Here is a 15,166-nt window from a genome sequence, read left to right as displayed (position 1 = left end):
GTTAGCAGGAACAGCATCTCGAGAACTGACACGGGACAGAAGAGGCTGTGGTGCTGATGGCCACAAATAGGGATGTCTGGCAGAGCATCACATGGGAGGGCAAACACAAGAGGACTCTTCAGAACATAGGTATGAGGACAACAAAATCCACCCAATGCTGCCTCTGGTAGAGCCCATTTATTGCATTCTGCTCTTGTGTTGTGTTCTTGGCACTACAAACGGGCTTGAATGTCCTGCTCCAACCCTGCTATTGCCATCCTGCCATTGCTTACAGCATGGCTCTCATCAGGTTACTTCCTTCTTCTCTCTGCTTCTGATTTATCCCCCGAGACTGTGCATTAGTCAAGGTCTCACTGACCTGCTATTTCTGCTCAGGGTGTGGAAGCAACGCAGTGCTGCTATTGACTTGTGCCTCTCAGCACCATTATAATGCAACAACAATAGTTTTAAGGAGGAGGCCAATTTTCTTTCATATTAGGATTTAGCTAATTTTACTGTTCCTAATTTCTAAAAGGACCCACAGTGGGAAATCAGAAATGCTGGGATTGCAAGTTATTGTTTAGAGAGGAAAATAGCTGAGAGACTGAATGCCGTAAAAGCCGTAGTGAAAACTGTAAGTGGAAATACATGGAGCTGCTTCTATTGGATGGAAAAGAACGGGATCCTTGTTCAGTCTGAAACATGTTTAATAGAGAAAGAGGACAGAAAGACTGAGAAACAAAGACACAACGGAGACAAATGATGATAACAAATTCTATGTGGAATGGGGAAGACAAAACTTCTACAACAAGCTGTGGTGGCACCAAGAGGACCGTTCAAAACGACCTTGTTAAGGACAGCCATGGGTACAGTTGCCTGCTGATGCATCCCGCTGCTAAGGCAACTTCCCCAGCTCTAATCTTCTTGTGTAAGATATTGCTTGGATGAGTGAGTTCAAAGGACGGCACCCAAAGCTTCATCTCAAGACCCTCTGTCACTTCGGGGCTCTTTATCAAATCCACAACCTCCCGTTCAAGTCTCTTTCTCAGCCTTCATTTCTGTGGGGGAAAGAAGCCACATCTCAGTTATGCTTTGCTAATAGGGCTGCCCATCTGATTATGTTTCAAGGACCACTTTGTAGTGAAAAACAAGAAAGGAAAGGAAAGGTCTCAGCAAAGCTAGGCATTGCTGCTGAGCTTCTAGATTGGCATGATCCATTTTTCTCTGCTTTTTAAAGCATGTTCTGTACGCTGGAAAAAATATTACCTCACCCTTAAGACACTGGTTCAGATTATTCTGTAGTAGACCATGCTTAAAAACAACATCAGCAACTGTGAATACTTTCTGCACTCAATTACACTGAAAAACCAGAGATAAACCCAGCCTGGGAAAAAGAACCAAACCAGCCTTGTGGTGGGTGGGGGCTGTGGGGAGCGCTGGGTTTATTTCCTTGCCTTGCCACAGCCTTCCTCTTGGCTGTTTGGCAAGTGATTAAATTCTTCTGTGCCTCATGCCCCCAGATTAAGCTATGGATGTCAATAAAGCTTTCTTCTTGTCTGTACCCATCAAGTTGCTCGCACATAGGTGGAACATCCCTCCCCAGAAGCATTTTCTATTCAATCTGTGTTGCAAACTTGTTTGTTTGTTTGTTTGTAGGCCCCGTTTCCTTATTAGAAGAGAATTTCTCTATTCTTTCAGAACGGAAAATTCTGGGTCATCTATCTAAAAAACCCCTTCCACGGCAATGTAACACACAATCCATGAGGTAAGTCAAGAGCTACGATTAAGATGATTTATTTACTCATCATTTCTGTGATCCTGACTTGTGATTACTTCACTGTGTGGAGCTGACAGGAGAATATTAGTTTGGTTTGGCCTGTAATGGAATATATTTAAATATCCAACCGTCTATCACATGTACTTACAACCCTAACATAAGAAACAAGGTTTATTTAATTGGTCTCCTGCTAAACATATTAGAATCTCTGTCCACCACGTGTCCTTAATTGATTTGATAACCTTAACATTAGAAGCAGATTTCAGCTAAACTCAACCACTTAAAGACCTTGACTAGACTCAGTGGTGAAAGAGAGGAGCTCTGGATGGAGATGCATCTAATCTGAAGAAGGACAGGTGCTGTTTGCAAGTGCCTGCTGATGTGACAATGAGTCACAAATTCATAGAATGCCTTGGGCTGGAAGGGACCTCAAGGATCACGAAGCTCCAACCCCCACCACAGGCAGGGCCACCAACCTCCACACTGAATACCAGCCCAGGCTGCCCAGGGCCCCATCCAACCTGGCCTTGAACACCTCCAGGGATGGACGGGGCATCCACAGCCTCTGTGGGCAGCTGTTCCAGCACCTCACCACTCTCACAGTAAAGAACTTCCCCTGACATCCAACCTCAATCTGCCCTCCTTCAACTTTTTCCCTTGTCCTGCTGTTATCTACCCTTTCAAAGAGTTGCCTCCCCTCCTGTTTACAGACTTCCTTTAGGTACATTTATTTGCCTTATTCAAACCATGTTTGAACTGTATCCCATTTTGATATATATTTTAGCAGTGTAACCTTCTCATTATTTTCTCAAAGGTTTTCTATGATCCATTCCTTCCTATATAAACACAATCAGGACTAATGATGTCATCTATACTTGAACGATCCCAGTATGAGTGAGAAAGTCACTGCGGTGACCTGAACAACATAAGCTACTGCTTTGTTGCCACAGAGCATTGTACGTACCTGTAAGGCTCTGCCAGTGGGCAATAGCATGTTCTCTTGGGCATTCTCCACGCACAATAGAGCAATTGTTCCCAGAAACCAAAAAAGAAGATTGGAGCAGTGGGGTGAGTAAAAGTCTTGCAAAAGAACCCACAATACCACAAAAGAAAACTAATGCTTAAACACTCACATTTACTCTCCACAGTTTTCACTTGCCCCAAAATCTACAGTGTTCTTTTACGGTACTTATTATTGGTTAATGATGTTTCAGGATCGGTTCAAGCATACGGTTATTCTTATTGGTTCTTTATCTAAGCAATACCTCTGCCTGTCTGGCAGAAAAGAACAAGCAGACGAGGTGGGGAGACAAAATGAGATGGAGGGAGAGGTGGAGGAACTTGACTCTGTTTGTGAGGGTGGGCAGTGATCGGACAAGGGGGAATGGTTTGAAACTGAGACAGGGAAGGTTGAGGTTGGATCTGAGGAGGAAGTTTTTCATGCAGAGGGTGGTGACGCACTGAACAGGTTGCCCAAGGAGGCTGTGGATGCCCCATCCCTGCAGGCATTCAAGGCCAGGCTGGATGTTGCTCTGGGCAGCCTGGGCTGCTGGTTGGTGACCCTGCACACAGCAGGGGGTTGGAGCTGGATGAGCACTGTGGGCCTTTTCATCCCAGGCCATTCTATCATTCTATCATTCTATGACTCCATTCCAGGCTGACCCAGTAAAGCACAGTCCGGCACCATCCATGTGAAACATTACCCCATCTCCATTTAACCACAGTCGATCTGACCTTTACAGATCATAAGAAGATCCCAGCTAATCCTAATTTACTCCTCTCTGAGGAGGCAACTGATCAGACTGCTGGGTCTCTGACACAGAGGGATTAAATATTGATTGCTGTGATAATGAAGACAGTGGACTAGATCCACCACATAAGGGAAGATTTGTGCACTAAAGGAAGGGATTATCTTGCTAACATATACAAACAGACTAGCATTTACCCAGCCTTTATGGTTGATTGAGCCCCTATATTAGTCTGTAAACTCACTTTGCTTTGCCAGCTCTGCTTTGAGAGTGGCAAAACATGAATAAAAAAAACCAGAAGAATGATGTTATCTTAATCTGTGGCACTCATCTGCTAAATGAATGTATGCCTAAACCCCATGGTTTACAAAGCCCACTGAAGCCAATGGAAAGATTTCCATTGACCTCAGGAAGCTGTGAATCATTCCCAAGCGGAGATGGATCTCCAGTTCCGCTGGCTGTTCTAATCTCCATGCAGATTAGACTTGGGCCATATTTCATATTAGCTACAGGGTTTGGTTGGGTGATAAAGCTACTTGCTGCTGACAGGGCAAAGCAAAACCTCATTATACTCTGAAATGGGGATAGAAGGAGTACATCTAATCCCATTAGACATCTGTATCTGAGCTAATTGCCCTCTACTCATTTGGTACTCAATGAAGAGAATTGGCATTTCATCAACAACTCATCACTCCAAAACGGACATCTAAAATAGGCCAGATGACTCACACTCTACATGTCTTCTTCTTCCAATTGACCATAAAGGGAGCCTGGGGTAATTTTCTCAGATTTAGATACTCACGTGTGGTCTGAAGAATTCCACTCCAAACATCATTGACAAGCTTCAGAAACATGTTTTCATCTCTAAATCAGATGGCTGTCAACATAAGATCTCAGCAGAGACAGGCCCAAGCAGTTTTCATCCTTGATTAATCTCAGTCAACTTTAGGTTGCCCTGAACGAACTACAAGGCTTTGCTTTCCATAATGACTTAAAGAAGTATGTCAGGTTTCCTCACTGACAAAATAGCATTTGATGTACTTTGCTCAGGTTTTCAGGTTCTGGATGATGAGCTCAAAATGGCCTCAGGTATACTTAAAAGATATGAAATGGCCAAAAGGCTTTTCTTGCTATTATTTTGCTCTCAGAAGGTTCTCACTGCACTGGCAAAAAGAGTGAAATTTGCTATCAGCTACAAACCGAAATATACACAATATAGTCTGGGTTCCCATTATAGTTACTGGAGAACTTGTCAGTGGAAAGTGGGAAACAATTCAGTTAAGTGCAAGTGCCTACTTTGTGTAACGGACTACAACTTGGGCTCTGCTGGGAGCAGAAAATCCTGCGATTTAACGAGCAGCTCCCATGTAGACACTACTTAAAGAAGATACCTCGAAACCGCAGCTGAATTCCACCCACAATATTGGAAACTATCTGTTCCACTGATCAGCCTTAACTCAAGCATATCTTGATAAGGTATCATGCCTGTGTGGTAAGATAAACCACATCCTGGGCCAACGGGACTGTTATGTCACAAGATAGTGACTTAACACAAAGATGGAAAGAAGAAAAATAAGCTTTGAAGCAACAATTTCATTTGTATTCATGTGGGGACATTTTCACACTCAGAATGAAAATACAGTGTGAAACTTTGCATTTGCCACGGAACGGAAATGCTCAGTTTCAGGCTCAAGTAAACTCAAGCTATCTCTGCAAAGATGAAGCATACAACATCTTTAACGTAACCAGGCGGTTGGATAAGATGGTCTCCAGAGGTCTCTTGCAGTGCCAACCATTCTGTCATGCTACAAACTGGTCCCACAAGGAGACGTGCAAGTGCCAGTCTTTGTTGTATCAGTCTGATTCTATTCCATCAGTAGTTTCTTGCGTGAATCCAGGCACATTAACATAAAGATTCTTAAAAGTTACCCCAAACATATAATGGAGTCCTCACATAAAGTTCTGCTCAGGAACACAACTCCTTCCTCCCGACGGTCAGCAGCTATTAAAAACAAGAATAGCAATGGCCATTTCAATAACAGCTGTAAACCTCAGAGCACTCTGTGAACTGAACAGAGTCCTCTGAGATGTGCAGACATGTACCATCCATTATGCAGCTCTTTCTGGGGTAGGAACAGGACTTCTGTGCTCAGCAGTTCTCTAAAGAAATACAGCTAAGGCATGAAGGCAGGCTGCTGAATGGTGAGCCCAGCTTGGACTTTTAGCTATGCTGAACATGGATTTTTCTCTCAGAGCGTTGCCTAAAAACTATACTTAAATTTTGAGAGGGTAATTTCTATGTTAATGAGAGGCAGTAAGCAAAATTTAGCTCTTTTGCACTACAAGATGGCACTGGGTTCAGAAGAGCAGTACTGCAGTATCAGGCAAGTGAAGTGGAGGAAGGAGATAGCATGGGCTGTGGGACCGTCTGCGTCAATACACAGCATTAACTCCCATTTGTATTCCCACTGAGCTTGGGATGCCAGCACTGCATTCCAGTTTCTCTGTTTAGGTAGGAAAATCCTTGGTGCTTTCATTTCTCTGTCTGTGAAATGAGACCTCTCCTTTGTAACATCTCTGACGAGAAGCCTGCCTAATGGATGGGCATTTTGCTTTGTTTCTGATTGAACAACAGTGACCGCAGGAGAAGCGCGTCAGTGTGAACTTTGCTGCTGCTGGAAGACGTGCTAAAATGCAGGCACAGCAAATGACCCCGTGGAAAAATAAACAACAAAACAAGTGTTGTTTTTGTCTGCCGGGGGAAGAATAAAGTGTCTTCCTATGGCATTCCGCCATGGTCTCTGGGGATGCCACACAAGGTGGTGCCTTGGGATAATTCAAGGCCAAAGAAGTTTCTCCTTAGTACCTTCCCTTGAAACGCTCCTTCAGTTCAGCACTACATGAGACCTCGTTTTTAAAGCAATACTTGCTTGTGGGTTGTGATCTGTGCTTAATTACAACGCATCCTTTGCAAATATGGTGTGTTTTGACTGATGAGTCACCCCAGTAATAGCCCTACTCAACTAAGAAGTCCCTAGCAGTTGATGAAAGCCTCAGTATAACTTCTGACATGCTCTGTAACTTCACTTTTCCATTACTATAAGTATATAAGGCTGCAAACTCAGAAAGCTTTGGCTTTCAAGGACAAGTGGGCTAAATCTGCAGCTCCTCAGGAAATGATGGAGGTATGTTTGGCTGTCTTTTAATGTAGACACATAAAGGTCATCCATATCACACACTAAGGATGAATATTTCTTTTATATCCATAAGCCCAAGGTGTCTTGTTTAAACGAAGACTTATAGAAGGTAAATAGGTGATGTAATTAATACATTATTCTAAGCGTGCGCAATAGAGGAGAAAAGAAGGTGGATGCTGTTCTAACTGGCCCCGTTTCATTTGGTAGCAGCCTTGATTCTGGATGACTTCACTGATGGCTGAGATTTTCATCTGATTTACTAGGGAAATGAGTCTTCTCTGATCACTCTGTTTGTTTCCCCCATTCTACTCTCTATACTAGGAAATCATGCCTGCTTGATGCTAGCTTTCAAAATGCGCCAGGGAATTGCTTTGGATCCAAGGCAGGCCAGCACCTTGCTGAATATTTGATGGAGTGAGTTCTGCTGCCTGGGCTGGTCTCTGGTACAGCTCAATCTGTTGGCATAGCCTAGCAGAGAAAGGTGGATGGATGGATGGATGGATGGATGGATGGATGGATGGATGGATGGATGGATGGATGGATGGATCGGGCTGCCCAGGGAGGTGGTGGAGTCACCATCCCTGGAGGTGTTCAAGAATCAAGTAGATGTGGTGGTAAAGGACATGGTTTAGTGGGGAATTATGGGTGGTAGGTGGACGGTTGCACTGGATGCCCTTGGAGGTCTTCTCCAACCTTGGAGATTCTGTGATTCTATGATTCCATGAATAAACCTATGGGAAGAGGAGGTTGAAGTTGTCAATACGACAGGCCTACGAGCCTCCATTGGCCATGCAGTAACGTAACAATGGAATGCATTTAGTTTATACCATTTAAACTCACTTTTTTTTTATCACCCTGAAAAAAAAAGAAGCGACTAAGTCCAAACTGCCCACTGAGAACAATTCCAGAGCAAGGTCACTCCTGAGCTGTGCCCTGGCACTGTTTAGAAGGGCTCAAGTTGCAACGTGCAAAAAAACATGTCAAGAGCCAGCTGAACGATTAATATCCAGTCAAAAACAAGAACATTTTCCCTTCTGGGTGAGGTGGATTAACAATCCAGTTCTGATTATCATATTTTCTGGTTGGTTTTCAATTTTAATGCCTGTAAACAATTATTTCAGCAAGAATATACGAGCTTGAATATTCCCAATTAAGTTCTTTTCCTCGCTGTCTGCATCTTGTCAAATGCAGACTAAGGCAACACCAGCTGTCTGCATTATGACGTGTATTCTGTTCAGCTGTTGGAATCATAGAATCACAAGGTTGGAAGGGACCTACAAGAGCAACTAGTCCAGCCTTTACCATTCCTACAGAGAACCACTAAACCATATCTCCTAGCTCCCTTATCCAGACACCCCTTGAACAGGGGTATTATTTGCAGGGATGATGTGAAGTATGCTTCCTTAATTCCTGCCTAAAGGTCAGATCTCATCTGCCTCCTTTTTCACAAGGGATGCTCTGAATGAGCTGAACAGGGACGTGGCTGTTTGCAAGCTCTTGAGTATTTCTGATTCTCTCACTGCAGAACCTTTATCTGAGCATGAGCTCAGATATATATATATATATAGCCGTGGCCATAGAGCCCTCCTGTGGAGGTTCAGATGGTTTTGGCTTGAGGAGCTTTCCTGTTACACTCTTCTCTCCAGCCTTACGTAAGAGATTTGTTACTTAATTACCTTATTATAAGGGACTGACAGTTGATTGGCAGCACCTGAAGTCTCATCAGAACAACTGTAAGCAACCTCTTCAGAGCAAATACAGCATCATGGAATCACAGCGTGGCCTGTGTTGCAAAGGCCCACAGTGCTCATCCAGTTCCAACCCCTGCTATGGGCAGGGTTGCTCACAGCCCCATCCAGCCTGGCACTGAGTGCTTCCAGGGAGGGGCGTCCACAGCCTTGCGCTGATGAGAACCACAAGCTGACCACGAGGACCGAACGCTGGGCTACAAACGGCACCCACGGCCGGTTGGGCTCAGCCCCGTAACGCCTCCATCCCAACGCTCCGCCCAATGGGACGGAGGCAGACGTGACCTTTCGTCCCGGAAGCTGCGCTGTGTGCTGTCGCAGTGGAGCTGTGGGGGGAGGCGGACCTCGCTTGTTGGCGTAGCAGCGGCGGCCCGGGTTGGGCTGAGGATGGCGGTGTCGGTGGAGCGGGCGGTGCTGGAGGAGGAGGTTAACGGTAGGTGCTCTATTGAGGAGGCAGCAGGGCTCGAATCGTGCTTGCAGCGGCCGTTCCGTTGGCACCGTTGCGGGGCAGGGGGGGAAGGGCGGCTGCGGGCGCTGTTTTATGTGTCCATCTCTCCTTTTAATGGGTTACTAAGAGAGTTTGGGGAGGTAATGCAGCGTTTTGTTCTGTCCTCAGAGTCGGAGGTCTTCGAAATCCTTCTGCCGGTCACTGTGTTTGTGCTGAGCGATGATGAGTTCCTGCAGGTGGAGGAGCAGGCGGCGCAGGTTCCGGAGCTGACGGAGGAGAAGGGGGAGGCTGTTGGGAGCTGCTGCTTGTCTGAAGGCGGCCTGAGGCCCTCGTGTGATAGTGAGGGGTTAAATGTTCGGGAGGAGCACAGCGGGACTGCGGATCAGAACGGCAGCGTGGAGTACACAGAAGAAGAAGGGATCCCTGAGAGTATGTGTAACAGTTCCAAGTTATCTATAGGCAAGGATGCACAGAGTCACAGTGCTGCTTTGCCGGCGTCGCCGTGTCAAACGGAGCTGGCAGAGATGAGTGAAGTGAGTGGCAGGAAAGAGTGTAATGATGGTGATGCTACTGCGAAGATTCCTCTCCTCTCTGCTGCTGACTGTGAGGGTAGAGATGAGACCACAGACCCTGGCGGCCAGTTGGTGCTACCAGCAGCGTGCGGAGATGAAGAACTTGCCTGTGCTCTGGCTGATCTTTCTGATGAAAACCAAGAGAAGCAACCACATGAGGAGATGGAGACAGCCCTTGAAGTGGAAGGTAAGTTATTCGTAAGAGTTGTTCAAGAGTTGAAGTAAATCTCAAGGTTGAAATAGCAGGGAAAATGCGTAAGAAGAATGCAAAATAGTTTGTTACAGATTAATCATGCTAACATAAATTAATTCATGTGCAGTAGAATCACAGAACGGCCTGGGTTACAAAGGCCCACAGTGCTCATCCAGCTCCAACCCCCTGCTGTGTGCAGGGTCACCAACCAGCAGCCCAGGCTGCCCAGAGCCACATCCAGCCTGGCCTTGAATGCCTGCAGGGATGGGGCATTCAAAGATGTTTTCTGGATCTGCTTTCTGTAATGCTTTCACAGACTGACGTGTTAAATACTGAGACAAAAAGAAATTGGCACTGCTTCTTTTCTTAAGCCAGTAGTAAACGTTATTGAGGGAGACGTCTGGGGGTGACTGGAAAGAGGCGTTAGAAAGGACTGGAGATTAGACAACGTTTGTTAAGGGAATAAAGAGCAAGGAAGTGCATATTAGGCTATTTCACATTATTAGTACCGATTCATTACGAGCTTTGGTTGCTGTTGGAAATGCCATGCAGTTTCTAAAGTCTTTTTTCTTCTATCCCCTCAGATGCTGATTCTTTGCAGAATGGAAATAGTGAAGCGAACGGCAAAACAAATAAGGGAAGCAAATCTGAAGATGAAACTCCAAGCTCTGTTTTGCAGCACGATTTGAAAGAACCAGAACTGGATTCTGATTGGTTTATTCGCAGGTGTTCTACTTCAGAAGATGTAGGGAAACTGGAGAGCAGCGCTTCTATTTCTGCAGTATCAGCTACTCCTGAAGAGCATATTTATAGGTCATTAACGCCGTTTTCAAAGAAAAGATGTCCACGGCAACGTGTCATTTCTCCTTGTGAAAATGAAACTAAAGGCCAGCAAGAAGATTTGGCGTGGTTGAGTGATAGCATGAACATCAAACCTCTCCCTAAAGCATCTCGTTCTACAAATAAGCGTGGTAAAATCCGTTTTAATTGCAAGCTTTGTAGTTCTGCCTATAAAAGCTCTGTGCTTCTGAAGAGACACGTTTATTCGGCTCATAAAAATAAGAAAATACATAAATGCAGCTTTTGTAAGAAAACCTTCTTCTTTTCTGTCAACCTGAAGAAGCACCTTAAGCTCCATAAGATGGCTAAGGTACAAAAGGAAAGGAAAAATCGGATGAGCGCTAGAAGAGTTAGGCAAAGAACTGAAGAAAGGAAGTCGGAAAGGAAGAAAAAAGAAAGCAAATATGAGAAATACTTCATGAAAATTGAAAGAGATTTTACATCTCTGGGCGTTCCGGTTATTTTTTCCTGCAAACTTTGCTTTTTTGATTCACCCAATCCTAAGATATTTATTCATCACATGAAGGCGCATAAAGAGAGACCACCTTACCAGTGTCCTCAGTGTGATTACTCCAGCCCTAGCTTATCTTATATGTTAAATCACATGTACTGGCATGCTGGGTATAAGCTGTACAAGTGCAGGTTCTGCACCTTTTTTTCGCTGTATTTTGCCAGCATGGTTAGGCATAGCTACATGCACACAGGGCCTAAACCATATACCTGTGAGTTCTGCCAATCTGCATTTACAAGCATCCGCGGGTTAAAGAGGCACAGAAGATTACACGTGAGTGAAGAAACATGCAAACTCAACGTTGGAAATGGAAGGAGAACTCGGAGAACTTCAAAGAGTTACGCATGTGATGAATGTAACGTGCTGTTTTACACCAGAGGTCATCTCAATTTTCATAAGAAATGTCATGAACAGCATAAGGGGAGTGCTAATGGTTATATGACTCAGGGCAGTGAGTATCTTAAAAGCAAAGGATGCAAAATTGAAAGCGATTCCAAGGGCTGTGTTCCTGTACCTCTTTCTGATGAAGATGATGATCTCACTGGGGGAATGTGTAAAACTCTAGTGCCAGAAATGGACTTTGTGCGGGCAGGTGACGTGCAGGACAGTAAGATGATGTGCCCTCAAAGGGCATTCACCAAAAACAGCCATATGAGGAACAATGCGCCTCTTTTTGGGGGTAGATCAGAAGTTCTGGATTCATACAGAATGGACACTGTAGTTTACAAAGACGACCCTGAAACTTCTTATTCACAGATTCAAGACACTAAAAATAATGCTTCGTATTATAAGTCGGAGGATATGTGGCCTTCCAGTTTGTCTGTGTTCAAGCTGTACAAGTGCAAACACTGTGACTATGCTACCACTGTTCAGAGCAGCTTTAAGCAGCACCTTAAAATGCATGGTGATAAAAAACTGTTTGTGTGTCAGGAGTGCAATAAGACCTATAAAAGTTCACGCTGTTTGCAAAGACACAGGCTGCTTCATGTAAAGGACGAATATAAATTCAGCCATTACTTCTATGCAGATAGCCATCTGGACAGTCGTGGATTGCATCGTGAAATGCAGGTAGGCACATATCCAGAAAGGGATTTTGACTCTTCACAGGGTTTCAGTGGAGTCTGTTCGATGTTTGCTTCAGAAATGTATGGAGAACAGACAGATACCAAGAGGGATAAAGATGATTTGCTATCACAGAGTCAGCCGCAGTTCTATCAGTGTGCGGAGTGCGAGTACTTTACTTACATCTTAAGCAACCTCAGACTACACATAAGGACTCACACAGGTGAGAAACCTTACAGCTGCAGTGTTTGCCAAAAGGCGTTCCGTACCTCCAGTCACTTGAAGCGGCACCAAGTCCTGCATTGCAATACGGAGCATTTCAAGTGCAGGAAGTGTGACTATTCCACAAACAAATGGCTGTCCTTAAAACAGCATCTGGCTTCACACGCAGTGAACGAAAGCTCATCTGCTGACTCTCTCTATGAACAAAAGCCGCTACCTGTCAAAACATACACATGTGAAGAGTGTGGCTATACCACGGTTCACAGTGGAAACTTCAAGCAGCACCAGAGAATTCATACAGGGGAGAAACCATTCAAGTGTGGGCAGTGTGGTGTTGCTTTCCGCTCATCCAGCCACCTGAAGCGCCACTTGCTGACTCACGTGAAGATTCACTGCAGGAAGTGTGATTTTTCTGCAGTAGGTAAATGCGTTTTCCAAAAGCACGTAAAAACGCATAGAAAGGAAAAAAAGCAAAAGGGCAGCAAGTGTGATGTGATGTCGTCCGCTGAGAAGCTTCTAGCAAATCCTAAGTAGCAATATAATTTTAGGACGTAAGCTTGGGATTTGTAAGCTGATGCTCAGTTCTAGAGAGCTGTGCACGTCCCAGGTTTGTTTATATCTGTACATTTTCTTGCTGTACCTAGAAAAGTTGCTGTTAGTGGACAAAGCCAATGTTTTGGTCAAGGGTGAAATTCAGAACTCTGCTTCTCTCCAGGTCCTGCTGTGAACTTGTTTCTTGTGGAGGCTGAGCTCGAGATGGAAGCGCCTCTTCATGCCTCTGTAGCTTTTCTGTTCTGTAAGGTCAGAATTAGGTATGTTCTTCAGCATAAACAGTCTAGTGCCACTTACTTTCGTGTTTAAAAACAAGTCTAGCTGCAGGAATGTTTAAAAGGAGGGATGAAAGTGCACAATGTATTGCATAGTACTCATTTTTTCAGTTAAGTGCAATTTGAAGCTTACTCCCATCTGCTCTAAGGTGTGCTCCTTGCTGCCAGGATCTCCTGTAATACTTAACGAGAGAACAGATTAGTGTCTCACAAAATAATAATGTCATCGCTGGTTGGCGTGCTACGGAAGTATCTTCTGTATGTGTGTAAATGTAAAGTGGTTTTTAGATAGTTCATTATGTCTGTAGCTGCTCCTGGTAATTCTTTGAGTAGTCTCACAGGAATAGTAGTGTTTCCCTTAAAGTATTGTAAATTATTAAGTTGATCTTCACAAACTTTGTGGAGATGTCCAAGGTTACTTTTAGTATGAAATGCCTTGTCTTTTCTCAGGCTAATAACTGCTGTACTCTTTGTTTCCTGAAGTACTCCATGTCTTTCTGTTAGAAGAGCCCTTCTGCTGATGTATTTGCTGACAACTGAGATTGAAAACACTATCAGAGAATCCTTAAGGTTGGATAAGACCTGTAAGATTGTCTGATCCAGCCTTTGAACTGTAAAACTTAAGTTGTTAGAAAGGTTTGCTGTGCATCTAGAATACATCTAAGGACCACCTGTGGCAAACTGCAGTTGTATCACGTGGTAAAGATTCTTTCTTCCAGTTTATGTTGAAGTTGAGACAGGTTTTTGCATGTTTTACAGTGATGTTGTGCTTGAAACTGGGCAGCAGTGAATGTATGTTCAGAGGTATTGATGAAAGCACCATTACCCTCTTGTGTGCGAAAAGAATACTGCAAAAGGAGTGGTGGTAGTTTCTCTTAGTGTTACAGTTCATCCCGTGAAACAGCAGCATGAGCCTGCAGCTTAATCTAGAGAATTTAAACATGAATTTACCATTGCTTTTATTATTGCCCTCAAACTTAATGATTTTCTTTATAAGCACTGATAGTGTTTTGCAGTGGCTCTCTGGTAACGCAGGAAAACCGTTTTCCAAAGGCGGATAGAAGCTCATGGATTGATGTTCTGACTACAGGCTGGGAGGGCACTGCTTGGAAAGGAGAGAACGATGAACACAGCCAACCAGCTGACACAGTTGTAAGAAACAACTCTAATAGGAATAGATAGGGGTGTTCCTGGGAAGCAGGGCCACTATTGTACAGATATGGAGGGTTTATTTTAACCTAAGTTCTGCTTGGGTGAAGAAAGCCCCACAGAAGAACAGATGCAAAGAAGCAGCATTGAAGTGAATTGGAAGCACACGTATGTGTAAGGCTAGGAAAGCTAAATATAGTGCAAAGTGACGTTTTATGTAAGTATGTTGTACATATACAAAGAATCTACATTTTTAAAGGGTTTGTAAAGAGCACAAGTTTCATTTAGTTGCATGTAGGGGCGAGAAGATACGTGCAGGTGGAATGTAAGGTTGTGAAACAACATTTATTGCAGGTGGTTGCTGCTAATAAGTAATGAATGTGTGTTGTAACTGTGGGGGCAGAAATGATTCTGTATCTTCCACCTCAGAGACGTTTGGAGGGCGAAGGTGTGCTCGTTTTTAAAATAAAAGCATATTCTGCTTTGTTCTGTGTGTGTGTTTGTTTGAGGGGGGAAATAGCTGCAATAGCTGTACTCACACTATGGATTTTTGTGGCATTTCGAATCGAAGTGCTTATTCTTTTGCTGCAAACGCGACGGTGTGATGCGATGGGCAGCCATACAGTGAAGCAAGCAGGAGTTTGATCTGAGTAAGTGGTCAGTCTCGGTGCTGTGATGGCCAGGAAGGAGATTTAAGCCCGAAGAGCCAGCAGTCGGCACTGAAGATCATTGTAAATAGGAGAATAGTTGACAAGATGACGTTATCGTTCCCCCCGCCCTCCCCCAGACCCAGCTTCCACCCTGAGGTACCTCACCTCAGGAGGCTGACGCGCATGCGCAGACAGCCCAACCTGCTCCATCGCGCAGTGCGCATGCGCTCCCTCCCCCCGCAC

At 44.5% G+C, this 15,166-nt stretch overlaps 1 protein-coding gene across 1 annotated transcript; it reads left to right on the top strand.

The window, feature by feature from the left end:
* Positions 1-8,634: 8,634 nt before the first annotated feature.
* Positions 8,635-14,756, top strand: LOC140250395 (uncharacterized). Its single transcript, XM_072333097.1, has 3 exons — positions 8,635-8,882; positions 9,066-9,656; positions 10,247-14,756. Exons 1-3 carry the CDS (start codon positions 8,837-8,839, stop codon positions 12,829-12,831), a joined length of 3,222 nt encoding a protein of 1,073 aa, XP_072189198.1. The 5' UTR covers positions 8,635-8,836; the 3' UTR covers positions 12,832-14,756.
* The last annotated feature ends 410 nt before the right edge of the window (positions 14,757-15,166 follow it).

This window comes from Excalfactoria chinensis, chromosome 3, assembly GCF_039878825.1.
Source record: "Excalfactoria chinensis isolate bCotChi1 chromosome 3, bCotChi1.hap2, whole genome shotgun sequence".
Classification (NCBI taxonomy): domain Eukaryota; kingdom Metazoa; phylum Chordata; class Aves; order Galliformes; family Phasianidae; genus Excalfactoria; species Excalfactoria chinensis.
This window is presented reverse-complemented; position numbering and strand designations above follow the sequence as displayed.